This window comes from Pogona vitticeps, chromosome 2 (genome assembly GCF_051106095.1).
Source record: "Pogona vitticeps strain Pit_001003342236 chromosome 2, PviZW2.1, whole genome shotgun sequence".
In the NCBI taxonomy this organism is placed as follows: domain Eukaryota; kingdom Metazoa; phylum Chordata; class Lepidosauria; order Squamata; family Agamidae; genus Pogona; species Pogona vitticeps.
In genome coordinates, this window is record NC_135784.1 from 67,386,412 (window position 1) to 67,413,659 (window position 27,248).

Consider the following 27,248-nt stretch of genomic DNA (forward strand, 5'->3'; position numbering starts at 1 on the left):
GCCATTGATATGTAAACATGCTAGGATTGATGTATGGTCCCTTAGGGACCAGTTAACTATTCCTGCAATATACACATTTGTTACACATGAAAGCAGTATATATGAATTCTTCTCTATCATAAATTGTAAGGTGGGAAAAGGCTATGAAAGAGAAAGGGCTCTTTAAATAAAATACTGAATTGAATCCAGTGGTGTCCATTGCTTAGCTAAGAGTGAATTTCTTCTCCTCCCCGCAGTGTGCTAAACAAATCTGCTACAGTGTTAGACAATTCTCTGGAACCAACTTGGGACAGGATTTCCTACTGCACCCTCTCCAGTTGGGGAATCTTACTGCACAACCAACAGACACTGGAGAGAGCTCAGTGTGATTAATATTACACTCACTAACATGGATGTTCAAGGGTTTCAACAGCTCACTTAGCACTCTGGTAATGTGAATAAAACAGAACGTGGAAAAACTGACAAGAAGAAAGCAGGATTAAAAGTTTCTGAAAGATTACATCACTATAAATGACTTCATTTGACATTTCAATACTATGCAGGTCGAGACCCACAAACACACAAGGCTGCAGTTAGCATAGCTGTTAGAGCACAGGATATACCAAACTACTTATCTCAATCTAGTCCAATGAAGAAGAAGAAGACAACTTCATAGTATCATACTATTTAAGAAAGGCCAGGACACTGCTCTTGGAGTGCAGCAGTGTACAAACTGGTAAAAGTAATTCTAATCTTTGTGTCTATGTGCCATGAATTCACAGCAACTCTAAAAAGGTTTTCAAGATATGTGAGATATTTAAGGAATGATTTTATTGGTGCCAGATATACAGCATCTGGACTTACTGATGGTTTAACAAAAATGAAAATAAAGTCAAATATTCACAGAAAATTACAAAACTACAGTAGAACAAAAAATACTTGCATTCATGCATGTTGCACCAATATATTTAACAGTAATAAACTTTAATATCTCTACAAGCTTTTCTTGCTGAATTCAATGTCTGGGAATGGAGATGTGGTGATATATCTGCCCTACATTATGTTCCTTTTTAGCTGAACATGGAGTAAAGACACCATACATAATATTAAGAAATCCTGCTTATCCAAATGACTCCACAGAGAGTGAAGGAAGACTAGCTAGTTTTACAGCATATAGTGATGCCAAAACTAAGTTAGATTGTTTGCATATACCCTTGGCACAAAGTAAAGAAGAAAGAAAGAAAGAATAGACACAGAAAATAGAAGCCTGACATGAAGGCAGGAAGGTGGAATATAATGGGAATAGTGGAGGGAGGCAAAGGAGGCCAGGACCCACGGGGAAGGGATTGAGAAAACAGACTATGAAGAGGAGTGGGCTAATGAGATAGCCTGATTAAAACCAAATTGGAAGCCCACCTGGGAAGCCTACTATGACCTGGCTGAGTTCCTCAAAGATGTCATCACTCAATGACAAGGGAAGAGGGTGCTCATCTGACCTAAAGCTATCTTTCAGTGGAAGTGTCAGGTGTGGAAGCATTCAACTATAGAAGGTGCTCCTGGGCGCATAAACACTGATTTTGCAATCAAGACACAAAGCTGTTTCTCAAACTCACTGTCTTCGCTCGCATATTCTAAAAGGCTTTGCCCTTTTCTTTTCAGGTTTTCGTTTAGGTAAAACTGAATGCACTGAAGAGAATAAGCCGTCCTATCTGCTTGACTCGCATTTAACTGCTCTATTTATGCCTACTGGGCCCACTTCTAATCTGCCTTCTGAATGTTTCAAATGGGCTGCCATGGCAACAAACAATTTAAAAAGCGACCATTAATCAAAAATTTAAAAATGAAGGTAGAAAAAATGAAGAATGTCAAAATTAGCCAATCAGACAAATTCACAAGGGAATAGGAGCTGAAAATAATTAAAGTCACAAAGAGTGTACAATAACCATCCACATGCAAGCCTTTGAGGAGAAAGGCAATGTAATCTTTGTCAGAAGAGAGTTCCCCACTCAGAACACTCTTGATCTCTTGAACTTCCTTGTACATGGGAAGTTAGCAAGTCATGGAAAATTACTATTCGTCTTAAGAGCCTATCTTTATAAATATGGTGATATTTATATGTTGAGAGACACATTCAAACATGCAGTTACTACCCCCACTCGATGAGCTGGAGTACTTAGCTGCGGAGTCAGAAGTTCCTAGGAGAAAAGCCAGCCTATGTAGCCTTGAGCAAGCTACAAAGTCCCAGGGTGCTTCGAGAAGAAGGGAATGGTAAACCACTTCATTAAAAAAAAAAAAAAAACGCACAGGGAAAGGTCACCACTTAGTTGGAATTGACCTGAGGTTATATTATGTGGGAGCATATAATTAATTCATTGGTCCAGTCCAAGAAGGTCTATACAGTTATCTAATCCAAGAAGTTTTATGAAACATCCCAAATTTGTTATTTCTGAATCAGTCCTGACAAACTGGCTTTTTAGAAGGACATTCCTCTTTTGCCTATAGAGACTGCACTAGGAAACTCAATGGGAATTGCAACTATACTCTGGGAGGTGCAACTTGGTAAGATCACAACTCTAGACTTTAAACTCCAATTCCCATAGCTTATAACATCTGGTCAAGATGAGTTTGGAAATGAATATTTCCTCTTCTGTTTACCTCATGTGTTTGCTATAGGTGCAGTGAAGTAAGGAAAGAGAAGGAGCTTTCTCAGAGGCAGTACCAACCTTATATGATCTTGTCCTGTGGTTAAAGTTCTTCAAGAAGTTGCCATGGCAAAATTTAGGATATGAACATTCTAGTCCCAGTAAGCTTTTCACTTCATGCTTTCTGCTATATTGTTTTCATTATAACTTCCCTCTATAGTAAATTGTCTTAATTCGATGTTAGGATTTTAGCATTGTTTTCCACTGTAGAGCTTTTCCCTCCACCATTCCCAAATGCTATTTAATTAGCCTTTATGATAGAATTAATACATGCAGGAAAACAAAAGTTATGTTTTAATTTGGAAGTGTTTAGTATTTGCACTGTAGAACACTCTTTCCTTGGATTGCCCTCTTGGTCTCAGAGGAAAGGTACTCAAGAATTCTGGACCACAGATAAAGGCTGCAGATCTATACACCCCTATCTGGGTGGCCATACCACTGAACTCAATAGGGCTTATTTCTGAATAGACACATAACAGATTATATTTACTTTCATTATTCATTAGCAAATTCTGCCCTACAGCCACCTTGAGAGCAGGATGGCAAGCAAGCAACATTTGTTTAAAACAAATTTAAATAATCATTACAGTAGTAGATTAGGGAGAATAAAGTGACAGTTTACAGGAAATAGAAAAAAATGACATGTCTTAGTGTCATCATTTTTTTTTATTTTGTGACATGTTGTCCAACCAAAAAATAGTAAATATCTTTAACAGGCAAAATAATCTTAATGAATGCAGAATTTCTATTAATATACTGTACAAGTAGTACAAAAGATACCATCCTGGCTGGAGGGAACCAGTTAGAAAAGTTTAACCCCACCTTTATCAACAGGGGTCACATTAATCAGTACAATTTTCTTACTAAGATTCAGTGAGGACAACATGTACAAAATGGGGTTTCACAGAAATAAAAAGACATTAAGCTACAGCCTGTGTGGTAAACCTTAATATATAAGAGACACCCCAGATTTTTTTTCTTATTGTGGATAATCGAAATGGAGAAAAGTTTAATTGAAAAGAACCTTGCCCCTTTGAGAAAAAAAAATCTTGGGAAGTATTCTTGGGCCTCATCGGTATTAAAAGCAGGTGAGGAGGAAGATAGTGTTTATAAAAATTTTACATAGTTTTGAAACTGAGGTATACTTAAATATGACAAATAGGGGCTATCAGTTAGGAATACAACATTCCATTTCAATTTAATATACATAATTGCAGCAATTTATGTCTTTGCCTTTCTGCACTTACTGGGGTCTGGCTCTTTCACCATACAACTTGGGCATATCCAAATGGCCATTGTGATCATTCATACCAGCTTTTACAATAAAACATCTGAAATATAATTTTTAATGCCTTCATTTTTTAAGTCTGCCTTCAGACAAATTATAATGTCTTTTTTAAAAATATAAGCTCCAGATTCTGCCTATGCTAAGAAGAAAAGAAGGTAAACATTAGCACTGGAGTACATATAAAATCAGTCAGCATCTTCTTTATCTTACCAAAGGTCTGAGTTCTGGATGAGTCAGAATATATCCGTTGTTGGTTATTGCAAAGGCATATCCATGAATACCTAACTGGAAGGGTACAGGAGAAAGGAACATATATAAGCACCACCTTCACAAACTTTACACAAACATTTGAGACGTTGCCCCCCAGGAAGTTCTCTTGCATAAGTGGCAGCTGCACAAGAACACTTTGGTGGGAATGAGTTGTGTAGGAGAAATATGGCATTATTTGCACCTCCAACCTGGCATTTCTTGATTTATTTACGCAAGGATAGAAAGTCTATCATTTAACATCTAAAACACACAAGACCATATGAAGAAAACATCTCACTGCAATTAATACCATTGTCAAAATAAAATCCTGTGATTAACTCATAAACCACAGAGCTTATATTTCTACACATCCTATAAAATATAAATAAATAAATAAATATTTCCCTCCCTTTTTATCTTTCTTGCATACACCCTTGATGGTGGTGGTGGTGGAAATAAAGAGATTTTTTAAAAAAATCTATGCAATACATTCCATGTATTGAGCAATGATGACCTCTTGTACCACTTCATTTGATGAGGAATGATATACCAGGAATGTCTCTGTGTGTGTGTGTGTGTGTGTGAGAGAGAGAGAGAGAGAGAGAGTGAGTGAGTGAGAGAGAGAGAGAGAGAGAGAGAGAGAGAGAGAGAGAGAGAGGTGCCATTTCCCTCACACAAACACAACTTACAAGCAAAATCTTACAACCTATCTTAGAGGAATATTATTGGAGAAGGACATTATTCTAGAGTCTCTGGCTGTTCTCATGGACCCCCAAGTGTCAAAATGCAATATTACTAAGTGAGCAAGAAAAGAAATGGCTGCCACTGATAGAGTTAACAACTAGAGATGGGAACGACTCACCAGTTTGGCAAGTCACCCCACTTTGTGAGTTCTCAAAAGTTGACGACTCATGAAGCATGAAGTTGCCCCCATGAAGCAACGAATAACAAAGTTATTCGTGGATTTGTGGGGGATTATTTAAAAAAAAACAGATCTCAGGCATATTATCATATGTTACCAAATACCAATATCCTGTTGCCAATTTCATATCCAAAAACAATCAGTCTTGCAGTCAATAGAATTGGTATAAAACTACAGTCTGTCTGCAATACAAACACTCTGTTAAGGGGAAAAATATGACAAATAGAAGAAATATTATTTTAGGTGAGTATACATCTTGGACATGGACCAACCACATTGACTCAATTCTTAAATCTTTCCCACTGCAATCAGCACTACTTAGAAGTACTAAACTGAAGCTGGATAATTTTAAAAATATGCATTGTTTGCATGTTCAGAAACTATCGCTAGCAGCAACAGAATGAAACAGCCCAGTGGGCTATAAAAAATCTCAGGTCCTAGGAAACATAAGATTTAGGAATTGCTTTCATACAAATGTCAAAAGCAAGACTGGATAATGTACAATGCAGGGATGGCATGAGGCCTCTTAAGGTTGTCCTTTGAAGGGTGTCCCAGCCCTCCCATCTGACAAATTTCCTAGTCTACCAAAAAATAAAGAAAAAAGAAAAAGAAAGGCAAATTGCCACTCCTGGAAGCACCTAGGAGCAGTGATTATCCATATGCCTTTTAAGTGGGTCACAGGGCCCAGACACACTATTGAGGAGAAAAAGAATGCAAAAGACATTTTTCAGAATTGGAAGTAGATGTTCTGCTACTTCCAGGCTTATTTATTTAGTAGTATTTCCCATTTTTTGGTAGTTTGTGCAGTCCCAAGATGGTTCGAGGTTGGAAGTTGGTCTAAACTGGGGACCCAAGATGTTTTTGGACTGCAATATCCAGAAGCCTTCACCATTTGCTGTGCTGGCCAGGATTTCTGGGAGTTGTACTCCAAAAACATCCAGGGATCCAAGTTTGAGAACCACTGGTCTAAAATACACCTGGTCTAGTGTATAGCTTTAGGACATCCTAAACAGGTAGCAGAGCTGGTGCTGTGTATCATGGCCATTCAAAAAAAGAATGCCATAGAAATGAAAAACAGTCTTGAAGAGGGGATGGTGGGTAGGCTGGCATGTAATCTTTGCTTTGGAACGCTGTAAAGCAGTGGTCCTGAACCGCTGGTCTGTGGCCTGGTGCTGGTCCGTGGGCTTTGCAGGACCAGGCTGCAGAGACAGATCTCCTCCTGCCCCGCATGGTGGGCATGGCATGCTTGCACAAACGTGCAGGTGAGCGAGCACGTTCGAGCATCGGCACATGTGCATGAGCATACCACGCCCATCTGTGCATGCACTCCGCTCACCTGTGCTTGTGTGAGAGCACACCATGCCCATCCGCGAATGTGCCACACCCACCCATGAACATGCCACACCCACCCGTGAGCGCAGGGGGTGACCCCGAACATGCATGGACCCCTCCCCTCCAACCAGTTCTGAAACATTGGGGACCGGTGCTGTAAAGCACATATAGGAAATAATGCTTTCTCTTCAGGTTACATCATCTCCATATTATATGGATATAATTTGGTATCAATAAAAGACTATTTGTAATTAAAAAGCTTATGCAGTTTCCAGTTCCAGATGAACAAGATCTATGAGAACTATGTGCTGTTGAATTCACCCTAAAAGGTCATGTATAATCAAATTTAGCACTGCATTCATTTTAATAACAATTGCACCCCTTTCGACAATGCTTCTGTTAACATAGCTGACTGTACTCACTGATTGCAATAAATGTACCTTCAGATCACTGATGTGAAGTCATTAAAACATCCCTTAGCAAAAAACTGCTGCTGATAGTTTTGGCAGATGTTCTACACAACACTTAGAGGGGCAGATCCAATACCGAATCCAATATTCTAAAATGTGCAGGCTTTCCTCTGCTGCTGCTGCTTCTTTTAGTCCTGTTCATCTTCTTCAAGGTATTATCAAGCAATCATGATATAACAGATTTCTAAATTTTTTTAAACTATCTCACAAGCAAATGGGACAGTTTTCAAGAAATTGTCTAGTTTAAAATAGAACATTTCATTAAGCTAAAGGTCATCCTTTCCAAATAATTCACATTATAAAATGGCAACACAATTGTGTATAACAACCAGGGGAAATATGGGTTAGATCCTGAGATAAACAAGCAGAGTTGTTCTTGCTCAGCAGGGCTTTCCTGTCCAGATTGATTCCCACTGCTTCCCTTTCCAGATTCTCTAATAATCTACTCTCAAAGGATAGGGCTGAGGAGGAGGGGGAAGCTGCAGTGAAAGATGAAATCAGCAAATCAGCAAATTAAAGGGGTCATTTTGCATAAACAGAAATCTATCTTGTTTTTTCCCCTCAAGCTAGGGTTGCCAGACATGTCCTCCTTTTCAGGCTAATGTCCTCTGTCCAGCAGTCAAAGCTAAAAAGCTTTAAAATGTCTGGCTTTTGTATCTTCACCGCACCCCCACCCCCTGCAGGCAAACCTCAAATTGTAAGCCACCTCTCCCTGCTACCACCTTTGGTTTCCGGCACTTGTAAATCCTCCATTCTTTCAGAGATCAGAGATAAGGTGGCTTGATTGGTTACAGCTGTAGAACAGCCCCGGACAGTCAATCCAGCTTGTGAATGACTGCTTCCACCGGAGGTGACTGTGAGAAGGAGGGAAAACTCCCGTTAAAGAGGGAAGGAAGGTGTAAGAGAGCGACGGGTGGCTTCATCAAGCTTGTTTAAAGGTAAGATTGTAGAAAATGTAGGGAGGGAGGGTGTGTGCATGTGTGAGAGAGACTGGCTTTCATAAAACCATGAAAAAAGGACGTGACTGCATTATTGTATATTATTGTGGAACAAATGGGGCAATATTTTAAACATAGCACTTACTTTGGAGAAAGCAAGAATTGGCTGAAGAACACAGTGAAGGAGTGTGCATTTGTATGTTATTATTGCTATACTGCCTTCCTGTCCTAGAAAATATAGGGCTTTCTTGACAAAATTGGTTCATTAAGAATCAAAAGAATGCATGAGCTGCATTGCAACAAATGTTTTAGCATTTCCAGTCATCTTGACTGCACTGCCCTGGATAAAGGGCACGGGATCTCAATTCTCATCTACCTAGTCACTAATACATTTCTTATAACCTGACTAAGCAAAAAGACATCAAACATTTCCTATCAGTAATTCAGTTATGACTATTCAGAAACCTGGAAAATGTATATAAGCAATGTATTTAATAAAAAATATATAACCAAATTAAAACAGATCATCTTTTCCAACACAAATCAAAACCCAGTCACATTGTCCCAAGTTAAAACATCCAAGTAGGCATCTGCTGTTATGTGCCAACACAGTGCACAACAGCAAGTGCCTGCTCTGACTTCTTAACTTGCAACAATTCATAGTCACGATTTCTTTACGCTGGCAAGCATAGCTAATAGGATTTTGACCACCCTTTAAAAAAGCTATTTGGGCAATCTTGCCATTCCTGTAAATGCTAATGTAATGCTGCTGCTGTTGTTCCATGCTGTCAAGTCATCCCCAACTTATAGTGATCCTACAAATGAACCATCTCAAAAAATGTCCTGTCCTCAACACCCTGCTCAGTTCCTGCAGATTCAAGGTTGTGGTTTCCTTTATGGAGTCAAACCATCTCGTATTTGGTCTTCCTTTTTCACTGCTGCCTTCATTCCCCCTCCCCCCAGCATTATTGTCTTTTTCCAGAGAACCTTGACTTCCCATGAGATACCCAAAGTAGGACAGTCTCAGTTTCAGCATTTTTTTTTCTCCAGAGAGAGTTCCGGATTGATTTGCTCCAGCATCCACTTGTTTCTCTTTCTGTAAATCTAAGGTATCCACAAAAGTCTTCTTCAGCACTATATTTCCAATGAACAGTTTTTTCCCCTGTCAGGTTTAATGTAATACATGTCTGAAGATATTAAAATGTCTGTTATCGTTACAATGTTGGAGTATAACCTGTTAAAAATAACTTCACTCTTCTAATTTTTATGAAAGAATAGTAACTGTGTAGTATCACATTGAGCAAGATGGGCTGGATCCCACAACACACTGAGTGACAAAATGATAGTTTTCGTGAGCTAGGAAAAGACAATACAGATACTGTGGAAGAACCAGGGTAGGAGATTGTTGGCCTATAAATTCAATTTACTTCTATTTCAATAGAGTGAGCCAGTAATCAACATGGTATTTACCTTGTATTTTGGAATAGCCTTTAGGAGTTCCTTCACTGGAACATCTGTGCCCACAACTCCTAGAAGAATGCCTTTCGATCTCTATTTGAAAATATATTTTCCCAAAAAAGAAAAATACAGATGAGTTGGAACAGCAAACAATTACACTGGAGAAAAGTACTCAGTCAACAGTTATTTCCCATATGGATTAAAACTGTTCTGAGCAGTGTAGATAACTGACTAATTCTTGCCACTGTTTGAAAACCTATTATCGGTGGCTGCAGCTAATTTTGGCTGCATATGTATACACACAGAATCAACAGTTGTCTTCTTTTCCTTAGCCTGGAAATATCATCAAAGGTGATGTACAAAGTTTCAGCTGATAAAGAAACTCTCAAGGAAACACTTTGACTCAGGAAGCACCTTCTAGTCAAAAATCTCATATCAAAATGCAACTTATCAACTTTTTCAAATATTTTTCCGTTACCCAGAAGGCAAGAATTAAATGTGAAGGGCAACATTAATGTGACTACCTTGAGAAAGATAGCAAAGGATTTAAACAACAACAACAACAACAACAACAACTTTAGATCCAATACGTCACTAAAAAAATGCATAAAAGAAATGTCCTTTATTTATACACGAGCAGTAGTCTAAGAGGACGACAAGTAGAAACATTAGTTCCACTCGAGATAACTCAAAGAAGAGCAAAAGTGAGCATTTGTGCTTTTGCGTCCCCTCACAACAACCACAAAGAGGAATTCTAGTATGCACATGGCAGAGGATTCCTCCCGGAATATCAGTTAGAGTCTTAGTTAATTTATTACACTCACTCCTCTGGTCAATTGTTCTTTCAACGCAGGCTTGAATGCACCCAAAATCAAGACACTGGGAGGTATTTTAGGAATCATTGGGAAGACTGGTGGGCGTACATTCCTCTGAAATGCACAGCTTGTAGATAGATGAAAGCATGTTGAGCTTTACCCAGATTTTGTCTTATTTAGACTACAAACACACTGCAGTATATATACATATATATTTTAAAAGTTTGCTATCATGAACATTTGGTAATTCTTGAAATAAAAGTAAATCACGTTTTCCATTGAGGAGAGAAAGATTCATGAATATAACTCTCTCTTAAAGGTAAAGCAACTTTTGCCTTTTTATTTCAAGAACTACTGAATGTTCAGTTCTTTACTATTAATTATGTGTTGTATATCATTTCATAGCAAATGCAAATATATGGAGGAAAGACAAAGCAGAGAGAGAGAGAGAGAGAGAGAGAGAGAGAGAGAGAGAGAGAGAGAGAGAGAGAGACCAGTAGTTAAGAAATAATGGCATCAAGAGGTCTACGCTAATATTGATGTAAAACCTCAGTTTGGAGCACTGACAGCGCAAGTACTTACAGTCTCATTTTGCTTACTAAATACTGGCATGGCAACAGTGGTCATCAAAACGAGTCCCTGATCGTCAGCAAGCTACATTTAAAAAGACAAGCAAACAGATTAATAAAGAGCAACCTGATACCAATATCAGAGCATAAGTTACTTTTCCATCCAATAGCAGCAATGCTAGTGGACGTTTTCATTACAATCTACACTGCTTTAATGCGTCCAAAGCTCATTAGAAGCATGGGTTCTGCCTACAAGAAGTGCAATTGTACTTGGGGGATAATCCGATGTCCCCCAAATATTTCGGACCACAACTCCTATAATGACTAATCACTGGCAGTTCTGCCTAGGGCATATGGGACACTATCCAAAACAAATGGAAAGTGCCAGTCTACTTCAAAGGATATACATATTTTGGTGCTATTTTACTGATTGTAGGGTATGTACTGAGAGCTTTCTTACTCGTAAACTGCCTTAATTTTCCGTGCCTCTTCAAGGTTGTTGCTATTTTCCCACTCCCCAAATATCTGCAAAACATACACAATGGAGGTAGATTATGTTAACCTCTGGGTTTTTCTTATATTCTACTGGGCTGGTTCATTCACTGTGTTTATGCCAGCATGGTACTGCATGAACTGAGAGTTTATGGATCACAGCCATAGTTATTTCCCTAACCTCTAAAGCTCAGAAAGTATGTTAGAGATCATGGAAGATGATGTGACTGACATCTGTGGACTCCTGGCTCACAGAAAGCATTGTTCATGCAAAACACAGATGTCTGACAAATTCCCTATGAGTGAAAAAGCATCTCCATGTAATGAAGCAATATTTTAACTCCCTTCCTCTATTCCTAGAGCCAAAGTCAGCCCCAAAGTTTGGACGGGTTATTCTATGTTGTCATTAAACATGTGGCAGCCATATAGAAAGGCTGTGACTAGGTGATAGAAAAATTGGTAAATCTGTTTTTGCACACATGTGTGCTGGACTAATCTGGAACCAGCTTAGGTCACTGCAAAACTATTGCTAAAATATAAAAAAATAACGTTATAGACTCTTACATCCCAAAGCCTGTATGGCCATGGTAGTATTATGTAGGTTGGACAGTCAGTGGGAGTTTGTGGCCTTTATATTTAATATATAGTAGCCTTTCAAGTATTGCAAACATGAACGTGTCTGCTTATGAACCAAGGACACATAAAAATAACTCATTTATATAGATCATTACTCAAAGTACTATTCATTACAAAGCACATACAGTATGTAACATCTGTTTTGCACAGGTATCTTTACTCTCGATGACAGCAGATTAATACTTTTGCAAGCTGTAAGTCATGCAGTTTTGCAGGCGTGTATACACATGCACAAACAGTTCATGTGGGGGGAGAAGCACCCTTCATCTGAGGTGTTTTATCCTCTCTAGATCCTCCTTCTCACACAATTTGTGCCCATCTGAACATTTCCTCTGCAGGTTTTCCATGCCTCTCCTCTGGCTTTGCTCTTCTTCCCAGCTGCTATATTTGGCAAGGTATTTTGCAACAGAGCCCAGCTTGGTGCATGGACAAAAGATTTGCATAACATTTGCATATATTTAGATGCAAATGTTAAAATATTTGCTACAGCTTATATAGATAGCTAATACATTTCACCACTCTGGAGAAAACTCTAACCAGGTGACCTCATGTCTGCTTAATCAGCAAATGGAAGAGGTCCCTCCCTCCTATCTTTACAGAAAGCTTTTACTTGATCCAGCTGGACACATGACTTCAAGTACATGACTGTCATCTGCAAATGAGGACACAAGGTGACTGGAATGGATCCCGCAAGGAGCTGTTGAAACTTTTCCTCCTGGCCACAGTGGCATCACTGTTTCCAGATGGCATGGCTGGTTTTTGCAGGGTCTGAGAGCGTCAGGATATGTAGGGATGAAGGCAGCTGCACAGAGTCCTATATCTCTTACATGAATAAACTCCTGAGGATGATTTAAGTAGCCTTGAGTTGGAAGTTCTAGTCCACACACATCCGAAGGTGCCATGTGGGGGAAGCCTTGTTCACAAACAGATAACAGGTTTCTGAATTTTTTGTAGAATTTGCCTCACACATTACCATTACTCACAAGCAACCACCAACAGTGTCACTAAGAATATGCCACTCAGACAGCATGGAAAGTCAAAAATAAAACAACACAACTAGTAAGCTAAAATGTCTGTTCTTATGTTGACAAATAGGAATTAAGAAGTGTTTGACATTTTAATAGAATTTGATACTTTAGTAAAATTTTTAACTGGAATTATTAGCATTTTGAAACCTTGCTATTGCAAACTGGACAACATTTTTTTTAAAATGAATGCTCAACAAATAGTGTAAAAACTTATTTTGAAATAACGCTGCATTTGCAATTATGCAGCAGAGAGAAGCAGTCATAAACTGTCATTGAAATTGCGATTCCTCTCCAAAATATAATAAGTGGCACAATGCCTATTACCTATGGAAGTATGGAGAGTAGATCCATTCGTCTAGTTCTGCATATCTGAAAAAATGTTAGAGAAGAATCCTCTGCTTTCCCCCCACTGTCGTGGGAGGTACTGTTTTCTATTTAAAATTACTATTATTGGTAAACAAACTACCAAATATACAAACAAACTGATATAGGAACATTTTTAGGGTAATTCAGATCTTTTTCTTAAAGTGTGTTTCCTCTTTTTTTAGTGATGTGTTAATGGCCACCTTAAACATGGACTGTAATTAGAAAAAAAAGAAAGAAACCAGAATTGTAGAATATACTGGACAATAGTTCCTGAGATTGACAGTATTTACGGTCAAATTGGAGTAAAAGAAACAAACAACAGAAAGCATCATGATTATCTGAATGCATAGATTTATTGTAGCATAAACATTTGATATCTAGAGCCCATTTCAGGAAATACACGAAGAGTTACGCTCAGTGGGGTCAGCAACAAAAATTGAAATGAATACGGTTCATTTCTTTCACTTCTTAACATTACAAAAACAAATGTCAGAGCCAGAAATGAGTTCAAAATGTTGTTGTTTTTCATTAGTTTCACTTGAACCTCACCTCCTAGGGAATAGGGAGTGGTAAGGAACAGCACTGAAAAGAACATCAGCCCGGAAAACTGTCCAATCTTTAAGGCAAAAAGGAAATTCTTACCATCCACTTCTGTTTTACAGGACTCTGTGAGAACATTCTCAGTGTGTTGTAGTGGACAGAGTAATGTACTAGCATTCTGGAGAACAGGGTTCAAATCCCAGCTAAGTCATGGAACTGGTAAAACTACTCCTTAAATGTTTCACTTACCTCGAAAGTCCTATTAGGGTTGCTGTAAGTCAGTTCTGACTTGACAGCATTTTGCATACGAAAAGACATTTGGCTTCATTTACAGTATTCCAATGGTTCTTGAGGACTCAATGTTCCTGGACTATGTTTCTCAGAGGCCCAAGGTAGGAGAACCAATGGTCAGGACTGTGGGAGTCATGGTCCAAGACCATCTGGGTGCCCAATTATGGAAATCTCTTATTTACTTTGTGGGATGCCCCACCTCTTCTGCAGCAGGTAGGAACAAACATCTCACTGTATGTCTCATAAGAGAGTAGATTCCCCTGCCCTCTAACAACACTGAAAAAGCAATGGCATGCTTTCTGCTTAAGGGGAGAAAAGGTGTAGCAGGAACTCACCTCAAGGTGTTCCCATCTGCCATCCTGCCCCCATAAACACAGTGAAGTGAAGCCCTAAGTTGTCAAAAACATTTTTAAAGACACATGGGCTGAATGTTACCTGGGATTCCTCGGAAAAATAATTCACTGCAAAAAATTCCCTTCCCTTGCAGGTCCCACACAGATTATTTTAATATGTCTATTCTCTGGCACATAAAAAATAGTTTTGACACCGAATAGGGTTGATTTTTCTTACATTTTAAGGAAGAATTATACCCTACTCACCCCACAATGCCCTTAAATGCACATCTGCAGAATAACTGTATAACACAAAATGAAATTAATTTGTGGGCAGATGCCTGCATAACTAACTGCTTGTAAAAATGTAAAGAAGAAAGCTTTCCCCCAAAGGTGCCAAAGTATTCCCCTGCCCCCATGACAGATACTCATTTAGGGCAATGGAGTTTCTCAGGCTAACTTGGCCAGCCATTTGGAGACAGCTGTGCCCTGCTCATTTTGATGCTCAAAAACATATCCTGGAAAGATTCAAAAGATCAACATCCTAAAATGGGGGTGACTTTACCATTTTTGATAGGTGCTCCATTTTTAACAGTGGCCAAAATCCTCGTGTGTACATTACACTAGCATGAGGGAAATTATGTCATTTCCACCAGCAGATTGGCACTAATTAAAGATCTCCTCCTTTGACTCCTAATTGCATAAATATAATGCCATTGCACAAGAGTTAGGGAGTGTCACAGCTCGCCTGGAAGTGAAGTGAGGGCTGTAATTAGTAGCAATCTAATTAATGAAAGAATGCAAAATACAGCATTTTTTTGAGATTCTCACATAAGAGTGCCACTAATTAAAACAGCAATTGCAGGTCATTTGTGCAATGGGGACTCAGAGTAGGGATGCTTTGATCAGTAGCAATCTGCCACTGCAGATGATTTCATTTACCTTACACTGGTGTAATGTCCACAAGAGGATTTTGTCCATTGTTAATATCAAAAATACATGAATTCTTGGGCTGACAAGTTCTCCTTTGGCAAAAGGATGAGAGAATCACTTCTAGGAAAATGGCATTTACCTTATTGATGACGGATGGATCTGGACCTAACATTGCATTATCCCTATGAAAAATATACAAATACGTTTGAATTGCAGGAACAGCTGTTGCCAATAGAAGAATCTTAAGGTGAGCTTTTCTTACAGATGGAAGTGCAATGTCCATGAGGGCTGTAACCACACAGCCTTCCTTGTTCTGTGTAGCTGCCAGTTTGGAGCATGTCTGTTTAAAACAGAGCTACACTAAATATTTCATGTTAGTCTGAGAAGTCACACTTCTCTGAGTGGGGAAAGTGCAACCTATAATATTCTTAGTAATTAAATCATGGGAAGCTGATGGCATTTGGCAATATTAGTATTTGCATTTATTTATGAACATTCAGATTAAGCATAAGGGGACAGTTCTTCTATCCCAGCAACCATCCACTACTCCTACATCACATCTTCTAAGCAGTGGTTCTTAACTTTGGGTTACTCAGGTGTTTTTGAACTGCAACTCCCAGAAACCCCAGCCAGCACAGCTGGTGGTGAAAGCTTCTGGGAGTTGCAGTCCAAAAACACCTGAGTAACCCAAGGTTAAGAACCACTGTTCTAAAGCAGCCATTCTCAACCTTTTTTGGGGAGGGGCACAGCCATAAACACAATATGAAAGAAATATAGGCTGAATCAGGATTGTACAAGTCACATAAGGAATTTTATAAGGTGGTGTGTAAAGAATTGTTTCCAGTCTGTGGCCCCCTTCAAATGTGCCAGGGGGCCACAGGGGTCCTCGTTGAGAGTGGCTGTTCTAAAGAACAGTCAATATCATTATGGTTATAAAGCCCTGTCCCTTCTACCAATTCATCATTTCTTAATCTGCCTTTCTTTTCTTCAAGACTTAGGGCAATTTCTCAACTGAAGAGTGTAGCAGATAACCCTTTCAGGTATTTTCCTAGCGTCTATTAAATTCAGCTCAAGATTGTTAACAAAATGGATATCTGTTGTTGTTTAGTCGTTAAGTCGTATTCAACTCTTTGTGACATGGACCAGAGCATGCCAGGCCCTCCTGTCTTCCACTGCCTCCCGGAGTTTGGTCAAATTCATGTTGGTAAACAAAATGAATATACTAAACTGTAAACAGCCTAACTAGTTTTACTACATTAGGAATTCTCCTTTTACAGTTACTGACTTGGGAGATAAGAAGGTACTCATAATGTGGTCTTCCTGTCAACTCTTCTCTCTCGCCTTGTACTAAGAGATTGGAAGAATTTTGATATACAGTGGTGCCTCGCTGCAGTCCCTACTTTGGCCCAAATTCCAGCATACACCCATTTGGATCTTCAACAGTAGTTTGAACAGTAGGCCACATTAACCTTAGAAATAACTATGTTCTAAGCTATGACTCCTGGAATTCTCCAGCCACTAACAAATTTAGCTTTAAAAAGGGATCCTTTCCCCATCCTGTTGCAAGCTTTGATGATGCAATAGAGTGAACCACAAAATGTCATGTACAGAGTAGAAGGAGGAGGCTATGCTCAGGTCTGCTTGGAATTCAGACCCAGTTGTTCTTCTCTGGCTGTACTATTATGGCCTCATAAACTACTGAAGAAGTTGGGTGGCACATTTATGCGAATGTTTCTCATCTTGATGTACAGAGGGCAACAGTTTCTGAAGAAAGCCAATAGGACCACAGGGCTATTTAAGGCTATTTCCATTTGAATACAATTATAGAGCTCATTCATAGGTCTGTGCAAGGAAACTGAGATAAAGCTGGACTCATCTACTCAATGTATTTCATTAGTATGTTGTCTGAGTTGAAAGTCTGTACCTGCACACGTACAACTGTTCTGTCATTGGTAATACCAAACACTCCCTTCCTCTCCATCTCTCTCTCTCTCTCTTCCTCCCCATATATATCTTTATATATAATTTTCAGGGTCTTTAGCATTCCAAATCCAAATGGAAGGGTGTGCCTTTGTCCTTTGAAATGCAAGAATAATTAGATTAAGTCCAATAACAAAGTCCAGATTCTCCCACCCGCATTGCTTTGATTTTTAAAGACAAACACATTGCTGTTCTGTTTTAAGAGCTATTACAAAAGGGTATTTTTACATTTCATGAGAGATCTACATTTCCTAATTGTAAATGATACACACAACATTTAAATGGATGGAAACTTCTAAAGAGATAATGCTATTTGGAGAAGAAAAAAGAAAAAGGCATTGTTACTGAGAAATAGAATTTGAGGTTTTATGCTATTACTGTCTCTTTCAGAGAATGCTGCAACTCAGATGTAAGTTTTTATCTACCAAAAAATAAAATAAAAATGAAAACATAAAAGAAGCATTTAAGATAATGGAATAGTAAAACTCTGGAGACTTAGAAGAATGCTGTACATATATTAAGGCTATATCTAAAAAAATTGGATGTTTTGTTACTTAAAGAACAATATCCATTTTAGGGGCAGCCTCACACTGCAGAAGGCTGTTGTCAAAAGTGTCCCAAGGCCAGGAGGCACAATCAAGATGTCTCTACAACTAACAGCTAGCAAAGGGCTATAATTAATAATGCCACTGCACACATGGAGCAGGAATTCAGTCCCTTCTTCTCCTGTTGAAGTCTTGAAGAACATCGCCCTTCTGTAGCTAGTTTTTGCTTTGGGGGGATAAATCCTCCATTGGCTTTAACTAGCAAGTGATGGCCATGGGGTCCCCATACATGCCACCTATAGGCCTCACTATTGGGCGTTGGGGACCCTCTGTGCTCATTCTTACTAGCAAAACAAGATTGTATTTCATATGTCACCACATATTTCTCCTTCCTCTAACTAAAAAGGAAGCCAGAGAAATGCAGTGCATTGAATGAAAAATATCAGCATGGTCTACCCCAGTGCTGACCTTGTAGAATCCAGAATTTAGAGCAAATATAGTGGTGGGAAAGCAACAGGAACAGTTAAAAAGATGCTGCGAATAGAATGGAGGAAAGGGGGACACTGTAAGGTGCAGAAACAGTGAAATTACTTGGACATAGCCGCGTCAAGTCAACAAGTATTAACAGAAGAGATCAAAACAGAGCATCACCCAGATTTTTCATGTAATTTCCCTGGTGGTCTAAGCTTGTCAGTGGAAATCTTAAGGGGAAGGGGAGAACAGTTAACAATTCCCAGGTCAAAACTACAAAATTATTAATTTGCATTTATCATATTATAGTTCATAACATGCATCAGATACATATTATGAGGTATGCCATGCAGCTAAACCTATGATTGATTACAATATAAGCTCTCTCCCTTTAAAATTATAGTTATAATTATACTTAAATATATTACAAAAATGCTTGCAGGCAGAAACAACTTATTACTTGGGAAAATAAAAATAAACACGGTTGCCTACAGAATGGCACCTTTAGGAAAAGTATTCATTCATATAGCCCTTTGTGGGTTCCTTTGGAAAAGGAGATGGTGATCATGTCATGTCCTAGATCATCCACTTTGGTGTACCCAGCATGCATATGGTAACTGTATAACACTGGCAGAAAGGACTACATGTGTAGAACTCAATAATCTGAGGTGCAAATTATATAACTTGGACACAGTAATTTTCAGTGTGCAGATTAGCAACGAGCTCCTACATGTTCTGGGGTTTAACTAAGCAGATACTGTGATCACCATTTATAATAGGGTTGGGACCAGCGGAGACTTTAACGCTAGAGTTGGTGCTGATCATAATTCTTGGCCCACTTGTCTAGGTCGCTTTGGCATTGGAAAGATGAATGAAAATGGCCAGCGCTTGCTGGAGCTTTGCTGCCATTATGGTCTTTGCGTCAGCAACACATTCTTTAACACGAAGCTGCAACACAGAGTTTCCTGGAGACATCCAAGATCCAAGCATTGGCATCAGCTCGATCTAATCCTCACTAGACGTTCCAGCCTTCCTAGTATTACGATCACACGCAGTTACCAGAGTGCTGATTGTGATACTGATCACTCCCTGGTATGTAGTAGAGTAAAACTGCGAACAAAGAGAGTATATCACACGAAAAAGGAAGGAAGACCACGTATTGACATCAGCAAGACTCGCGATCAAAGAAAAGTGAAAGAATTTGCCCAAGCACTTGAGGAAGCCCTTCCAGGTCCGGCTACTGCAAATGCACCTGAACGATGGGAACACTTCAAGAACACTGTCTATAACACCGCCTTGTCCACCTTTGGCAAGAAGACCCAAAAGGTGGCTGACTGGTTCGAAGCCCATTCAGAGGAGTTAATGCCAGCCATTGAGGTTAAGAGAAGAGCACTAGCAGCATACAAAGCCTGTCCTAGCGAGTACAACTTGCAAGCTCTTCGAGCTGCTCGCAGCCAAGTCCAACAGGCTGCCAGGAGATGCTCCAACGACTATTGGCTCCAGCTCAGCTCTCATATACAGTTAGCAGCGGACACAGGTAACATCAAAGGAATGTATGACGGTATCAAGCAGGCCTTAGGTCCAATACAGAAGAAATCTGCTCCCTTGAAGTCTGCTACAGGTGTGCTCATCCAGGACCGAGCACAGCAGATGGAACGCTGGGTACAGCACTACTCTGAGCTATATTCCAGAGAGAATGTAGTAACCGAAGAAGCATTAAATAACATTGAGTGCCTACCTGTCTTGGAAGAGCTGGACAGCGAACCAACCCTAGCAGAAATAAAAGCGGCCTTGGACTCCCTCGCCTCCGGCAAGGCACCTGGAAAGGATAACATCCCTGCTGAAGTGCTGAAATGCTGTAAGGAGATCATCACCACTGAACTGTACGAAATCTTTTGTCTCTGCTGGAGGGAAGGTGGAGTACCACAGGACATGAAGGATGCAAACATTGTCACATTGTACAAGAACAAAGGAGACAGGGGTGACTGCAATAACTACCGTGGCATCTCTCTTCTTAGCGTTGTAGGGAAGCTGCTTGCCCGTGTTGTTCTGAAGAGGCTCCAGGTGCTTGCAGACAGAGTCTATCCAGAATCACAGTGCGGTTTTCGAGCTAATAGATCCACCACTGACATGGTATTCTCCCTCCGACAGCTGCAGGAGAAATGTAGGGAACAACAACAGCCACTCTTAGTGGCCTTCATAGACCTTACAAAAGCATTTGATCTGGTTAGCAGGGATGGCCTTTTTAAAATACTTCCCAAGATTGGATGTCCACCTCGTCTCCTTAACATCATCAGATCTTTCCATGAGGGAATGAAAGGCACTGTAGTTTTTGACGGCTCAACATCAGACCCCTTTGACATCCGAAGCGGAGTGAAACAGGGCTGTGTCCTCGCACCAACACTTTTTGGGATCTTTTTTGCTGTCATGCTGAAGCATGCCTTTGGAACTGGAACCGAGGGTGTCTATCTCCGGACTAGATCAGACGGAAAGCTCTTTAATCTCTCCAGATTGAGAGCGAAGACCAAAGTCCAACTGAAATGCATGCGGGACTTCCTCTTCGCAGATGATGCAGCCATCGTTGCCCACTCTGCTGAAGACCTCCAACAACTCATGAATCGTTTCAGCAAGGCCTGCCAAGACTTTGGACTAACAATCAGCCTGAAGAAAACACAAGTCATGGGCCAGGGCGTGGACTCACCTCCTTCCATTACCATCTCTACACAAGAATTGGAGGTTGTTCATGACTTTGTGTACCTTGGCTCAACCATCTCTGACACCCTCTCTCTGGATGTCGAGCTGGATAAACGCATTGGCAAAGCAGCCACCATGTTCTCTAGACTCACAAAGAGAGTATGGCTCAATAAGAAGCTGACGACACATACAAAGATCCAAGTCTATAGAGCCTGTGTCCTAAGCACACTCCTGTACTGCAGCGAGTCCTGGACCCTTTGTGCACGGCAGGAGAGGAAGCTGAACACGTTCCATATGCGTTGCCTCCGACGGATTTTTGGCATCACCTGGCAGGACAAAGTCCCAAACAGAGTAGTCCTAGAACGAGCTGGAATTTTCAGCATGAATACATTGCTGAAACAGCGACGTCTACGTTGGCTTGGGCACGTCGTGAGAATGGCTGATGGTCGGATTCCAAAGGACCTCCTGTATGGAGAATTAGTGCAGGGAAATCGCCCCAGAGGGAGACCACAGCTGCGATACAAGGACGTCTGCAAGCGAGATCTGAAGGCCTTAGGAATAGACCTCAACAGATGGGAAACCCTGACATCTGAGCGTTCAGCCTGGAGGCAGGCACTGCATCGTGGCCTCTCCCAATTTGAAGCGACCCTTGCCCAGCAGGCCGAGGCAAAGAGGAAATCACAAAAGCAGCAAAACCAGGGAGCTGGACAGGGGACAGATTGGATTTGTCTTCAGTGTGGAAGGGATTGTCACTCTCGAATTGGCCTCCTCAGCCACACTAGACGCTGTTCCAAGTCCTCCACACAGAGCACGCTACCATAGTCTTTCGAGACTGAAGGATGCCTAACCTAAGGGACCAGCAAACATGATTGTAATAGCCTGCACATAAATGTGTACGAATGTTAAATTTAAAGAAAAGAGTTTTCATGCACAGTAAAGAAATATAAACCTGCAGCACTCCAGAAAACAAAACAAAGCTTAAGTAGTTACTGTACCATTTCATTGTTCTTCATTTGGTTCAATTTAACTTTTTAGAGAAGTTTAATAAAAATGCTAAAATTTCTGCTGATGCATTTCCAAAACAACATCAAGGTTGCAAAAATTCTGCTTCCCTTGAAATTCAACACCTTGAGGTAATAAAGAGTAAATGAAGCAAAGAATGGTAAATAATGCATCTAGATTTTCAAAGCTGAGCATTATCAAGACAAAAGGACAATGCGACTTACTCAAATAAGGAAGGACTCAACAAGAAAGAGAAAAGAAGCTGATGGGAACTACAGGGAAACCAAAGGAAAGTTCTTAAAATATTTGAAATAAAGAAAAACTGTGTTTTCCAAGGTGAAGTTGGTTTTTTTTTTTTAGAGCAGGCTCTCTTTCATTAATACAGCTAAAATATAGTCCCTCCCATTTCACACAGATTCAGAACAAAATCCCTCACAACAGGAATAAGCTAACACATCTTGAAGCCTGCTGTTTCAACAAAGCAAGTAAAACAATACCCCAGTGGGCTATTACATAGGGATAGTTTATGCCTCAGGAACAGCATAGGAGAGAACTCAAGACCATTAAATACACAAAATGGAAGTCCACAATAAACTAATTCCTACTTTGAATCAATTTTTTTTTTAAAAAAAAATAGAAACATAAGCCCGGAAAGGGCCAGAGGTTTATCCAGACCAAATTCTGTCAACAAATTGAGACTGCCACGCTTCTTTCACTGTAATCTAGAGCTCATTCTCAATTCTTAGTTTTCCCTAGTTTTCCACTTCAAAATGTGGGTGTCATTCCACATGAAAAGCTTTGCGAAGCATCTTCTCATATGGCCTGGCCAAGCAAAGCAGACTTTCCCTCTATTTACAAAGCCCAAATGCTATATTTAATTTTCTCTTCTAGCATCCATTTCCAACAACACAGTGGAACATTTCATTTGCAGGTTTAGCTTCTACACTATATCTTATGCCTTAGCTAATGTTAGCTGTTTTTATATAGCTGGACAAAAAAATCACAAAGAATAACAGATGGTTACAAGTTGAACGTTTTCCCCACACTCTTGGAGTTACATAAAAAGTTGTTAGTGAATTTCTAACCTGACTCTCTCCATCTTTCTATAGCAGCCATAGTCTTAGAAGCCAATGGTTCCATATTTTCTGATGCATTGTTACACATGCTTTCTTGAAAGCAGAGAGTTGGACATTTGTCAACCTGCCCTTTTGTGCTCGGTGTTTGTGTGCACATGCACACAGCTGCTTACTTGTAGAAAGGGCTTGGCTGAGTAGTATTTGACCTGTTTCCAAGGGAATTGCTGCCCCTGCCCTAATGGCTAGATGTGTCGCAGTTCTGGATGGCACCAAATTAGACTCAGTGATTCAAAATACCTTTTATTAGCTAATATTACAAGCCCACACTGACTCAACTGGGCTAGTGATAGTTTTGCAACAACTACTTATACTCTGGTAACATCTCATTTCAATCACTGCAAAGTTTTGTATATGGGTCTCCCTTTCAAAATGTACCAGAAATTTGAAAATGTAGGAGACCAGATTGTTTATGGGAATTAGATGATACAATCATACTATGCCAAGCATTGTCCCATCTGTATTTCCAGCCTTTTTGGGGGCCCAATTGACAGTCCTGGTTTTAAGCCTGAAAGCCCTAGGTCGCCAAAGGATATAACACTGGTGGTTATACACTAGAGGTCCCCTTCAATAGTGGCACTTCATGCATGGCATATCATCCACTGGGAGAATCATCTCTTGTTTTCTTCAGTAGATAATTCCCCAGGAACTGCTGAATCTGCTGCATATGGGGCTGATGGGGTTAAATACCCTGCTAGCTGTGCAGCCTTGGGCCAGCTGCGTGGCCCCAGAATGCCACCAGATGGGGGAACTGCTAAACTGGATCTGAGCACTTTAGATTTGGAAAATCTTGTGAATGTCACCTTAAATTGGGAATAATTTGGTAGCACATATTTAATTAATTAATATTTCAATATATTTGCTGTAGTTACGTGCTATCAAGTTGCTTCCAGCTTATAGCCACTCTATGAACTAGAGATCTCTATTTAACTTCCCTGTTCAGGCTTCCTTTATTGTGTCAGTCCTTCCCATATCTGTCGTCTGAAGTGACCTTTATTTTCTCATGCTTGAATTAGGGTACCATCAGTTTAGACATTCTTGGTTCTAGAGAGAGTTCAGGCTTAATTTGATGTAGTATCCATTTATCTTACTTTCTTGTAGCCTTTGATACTTATAAACTTTATTTGTACTGCAAGTTTTATTTGTGGTTTTACCATTTTTTTTCATGATTGTAACTTGCTTCATTCTGGCCTGCTTTACTGGGTTTACTGGTACTTTGTATTTTGTGTTTTCAATTTGTGCACTGCTTGAGAACTTATTGTGTGGTTTAAAAGTGTAAAAATTGAAAAATTTCCAGGCACTTTAGGATATATTTTTAATGCTTTTATATCTTTGCAGGACTGTATCTGAACCTCTGGTTTTACTTTGGTTTTATCATGCGCCCCTGGTTTGATCTTGCTTTTTTAAAAACCTGTTTTATTATTTATTACTTTGTACTTTACATTTTTAATCTGTACACTGGCCATGAATTCTGTTATTGGTTGGTTTTAAAATGTAATAAATGAAAAACCTCTGGTTTGGTGTGAATTTATAGTACATAGATCAATAGTAGGAAATGTTACTGACTTAAAATAAATTTCAGTATATAACTGCTAAACAGAGGCCTTCAAAGTCTAGAGCTAATAACTGTATAAAGAGAGAATCTGTTATTTGTCACCAAAATGATTAACAACATACACAAAGAGTAACTGCCATGTCCTTTCAAGTCATTAACAGATATGAGATTTGTAGCAGTTTAAGAAAAAACAAGAAGTAAATCTCAGTGAACTAAATTCATTTGATTAATGTAAGATTTTTAGAGATATAAGAGTTTAAAATATTTACCTGGAAAAAAACAAATGTAGATTGTACACAGATTCCAACAAAAAGACTATACAAATACAAATTACTATATGGCAAAGAGACAATAGTCAGGACTCATCAATCATAAAAGCAAATATCAGTCTTGCAAGAGTCTTCCTCAAAAAAGAAAAGAGATTTTAAAACATATCCCCCATATTCCAGTTTGTTAAGAAAAAATATATCCAGCAAAGCTATATTTCCACTCAGATTTTCATATTAGATCCGTATTAGCTCCTCAACATCTACTTATTGATTGACACAGATCTGAAAGGAGTGTAACTTTATAAATATTTCCATTTGAGTACTGTGTTCTGACACGATAATCCTAATAATTCATTAGATACCAAGATATGTAACAGGCATCCCATTTATGCTGTGTTTATTTAGTTCTTGCATATTGCTCTATAACCCTGGACTTTGAAATTTACTTCAGGTTCTGGCAAACTCAATGAAAGTGATGACAAACCTTGTATTAATAAATTCTTCATATACCTTAATCTCCATATCAATCCAGAGCTACAATGTCCAATCAGGTAACTATGAATGAGGCACCCACTAAGAGAATATAATTTTCACTTGTTCATACCATACAGTATAAACACACTTGAAGTAGAAGGATCACTGTAGCAGGATTCAACTGGTAAAAGCTATGCATAGTGGTACCTATAAATGTTCTAATTCATGCTGAATATATAACACAGAGAGGAACCTTTTTCTATCTGCTATAGTTTTGGACATGGAGTATTAATTACCTGAGTGTAAGAGTTTAACAAATATAAAAGCATTCCCTGATAACATAGAAGGATTGTGAAGCAGGATGTATTCAATTTAGCTTTGTTTTTGGTACATTAGCAAGTATACTGTATTAAGATTTGCAAATCAGCTTTGGACTTGAAAAGATGATGTGGAGTGCACTTCTGCACGGGGGCATTAAATCAATATAATACTTATTAACTATTTATTATTTTCTTCTCCCTCTAAATTAACTAATTTTTATTTCCATTTGTATTAATTGTTCTATTAGATATTAAATTCAATATATACAATTATACTACTGACTTTTGTTGTTGTTGTTTAGTCATGCCCGACTCTTCGTGACCCCATGGAACAGAGCACGCCAGGCCCTCCTGTCTTCCACTGCCTCCCAGAGTTGGGTCAATTTCATGCTGGTAGCTTCAATGACACTGACTAATGATCTTGTCCTCTGTTGTCCCCTTCTCCTCTTGCCTTCACACTTTCCCAACATCAGGGTCTTTTCCAGAGAGTCTTCTCTTCTCACGAGATGGCCAAAGTATTAGAGCCTCAGCTTCAGGATCTGTCCTTCCAGTGAGCACTTAGGGTTGATTTCCTTTAGAATTGATAATTTTGTTCTCCTTGCAGTCAAGTGACCTCTCAAGAGTCTCCTCCAGTACCACAATTCAAAAGCATCAATACTTCGGTGATCAGCTTTCTTTATGGTCTAGCTCTCACTTCCATACATCACAATAGGAAAAACCATAGCTTTGACTATGCAGACTTTTGTTGGCAAGGTGATGTCTCTGCTTTTTAAGATGCTGTCGAGGTTTCGTCCCAAGAAGCAGGCGTCTTTTAATTTTGTGGCTGCTGTCTCCATCTGCAGTGATCATGGAGCCCAAGAAAGTAAAATCTGTCACTGCCTCCATATCTTCCCCTTCTATTTCCCAGGAGGTGATGGGACCGGTGGCCATGATCTTAGTTTTTTTGATGTTGAGCTTCAGACCATTTTTGCCTGCTCCTCTATCACCCTCATTAACAGATTTTTTAATTCCTCCTCACTTTCTGCCATCAGAGTGGTATCATATGCATATTGGAGGTTGTTGATATTTCTTCTGGCAATCTTAAATCCAGCTTGGGATTCCTCCAGTCCGGTCTTTCACATGATGTATTGTGCATATAAGTTAAATAAACAAGGGGACAATATACAGCCTTGTTGTACTCCTAACCCAATTTTGAACCAATCAGTTGTTCCATATCCAGTTCTACATGTTGCTTCCTGTCCCACGTATACATTTCTCAGGACACAGATAAAGTGGTCAGGCACTCCCATTTCTGCCATTTCTTTTTGTCTCCTGACCACATGGCCTGGGGATGGGGCCCAGGGGTGGGACTTCCTGAGTTAAAAGAGCATGTCCCAGGACCCTGGACCCTTTTCCCTAGGAAGTTGGGCTGAAGGCGATGGCCAGGTCTGGTTGCATGGATGCCTTGCTGAGTTTTTTTTTTCCT

At 39.5% G+C, this 27,248-nt stretch overlaps 1 protein-coding gene across 5 annotated transcripts in view; it reads right to left on the reverse strand.

The window, feature by feature from the left end:
• Positions 1-27,248, reverse strand: part of CACNA2D3 (calcium voltage-gated channel auxiliary subunit alpha2delta 3) — a 648,666-nt gene that overhangs the window by 148,237 nt on the left and 473,181 nt on the right. For 4 of the 5 annotated variants that reach the window (XM_072989631.2, XM_072989630.2, XM_072989632.2 and 1 more), the window contains 3 exons: positions 10,736-10,807; positions 9,351-9,431; positions 4,180-4,254 (listed from right to left, as the gene is read on the reverse strand). The exons of the other annotated variant lie outside the window; for it this stretch is intronic. In XM_072989631.2, coding sequence (XP_072845732.2) covers positions 4,180-4,254; positions 9,351-9,431; positions 10,736-10,807 — 228 coding nt within the window. The remainder of the gene's footprint in view (positions 1-4,179; positions 4,255-9,350; positions 9,432-10,735; positions 10,808-27,248) is intronic. 5 annotated transcript variants of the gene reach the window in all.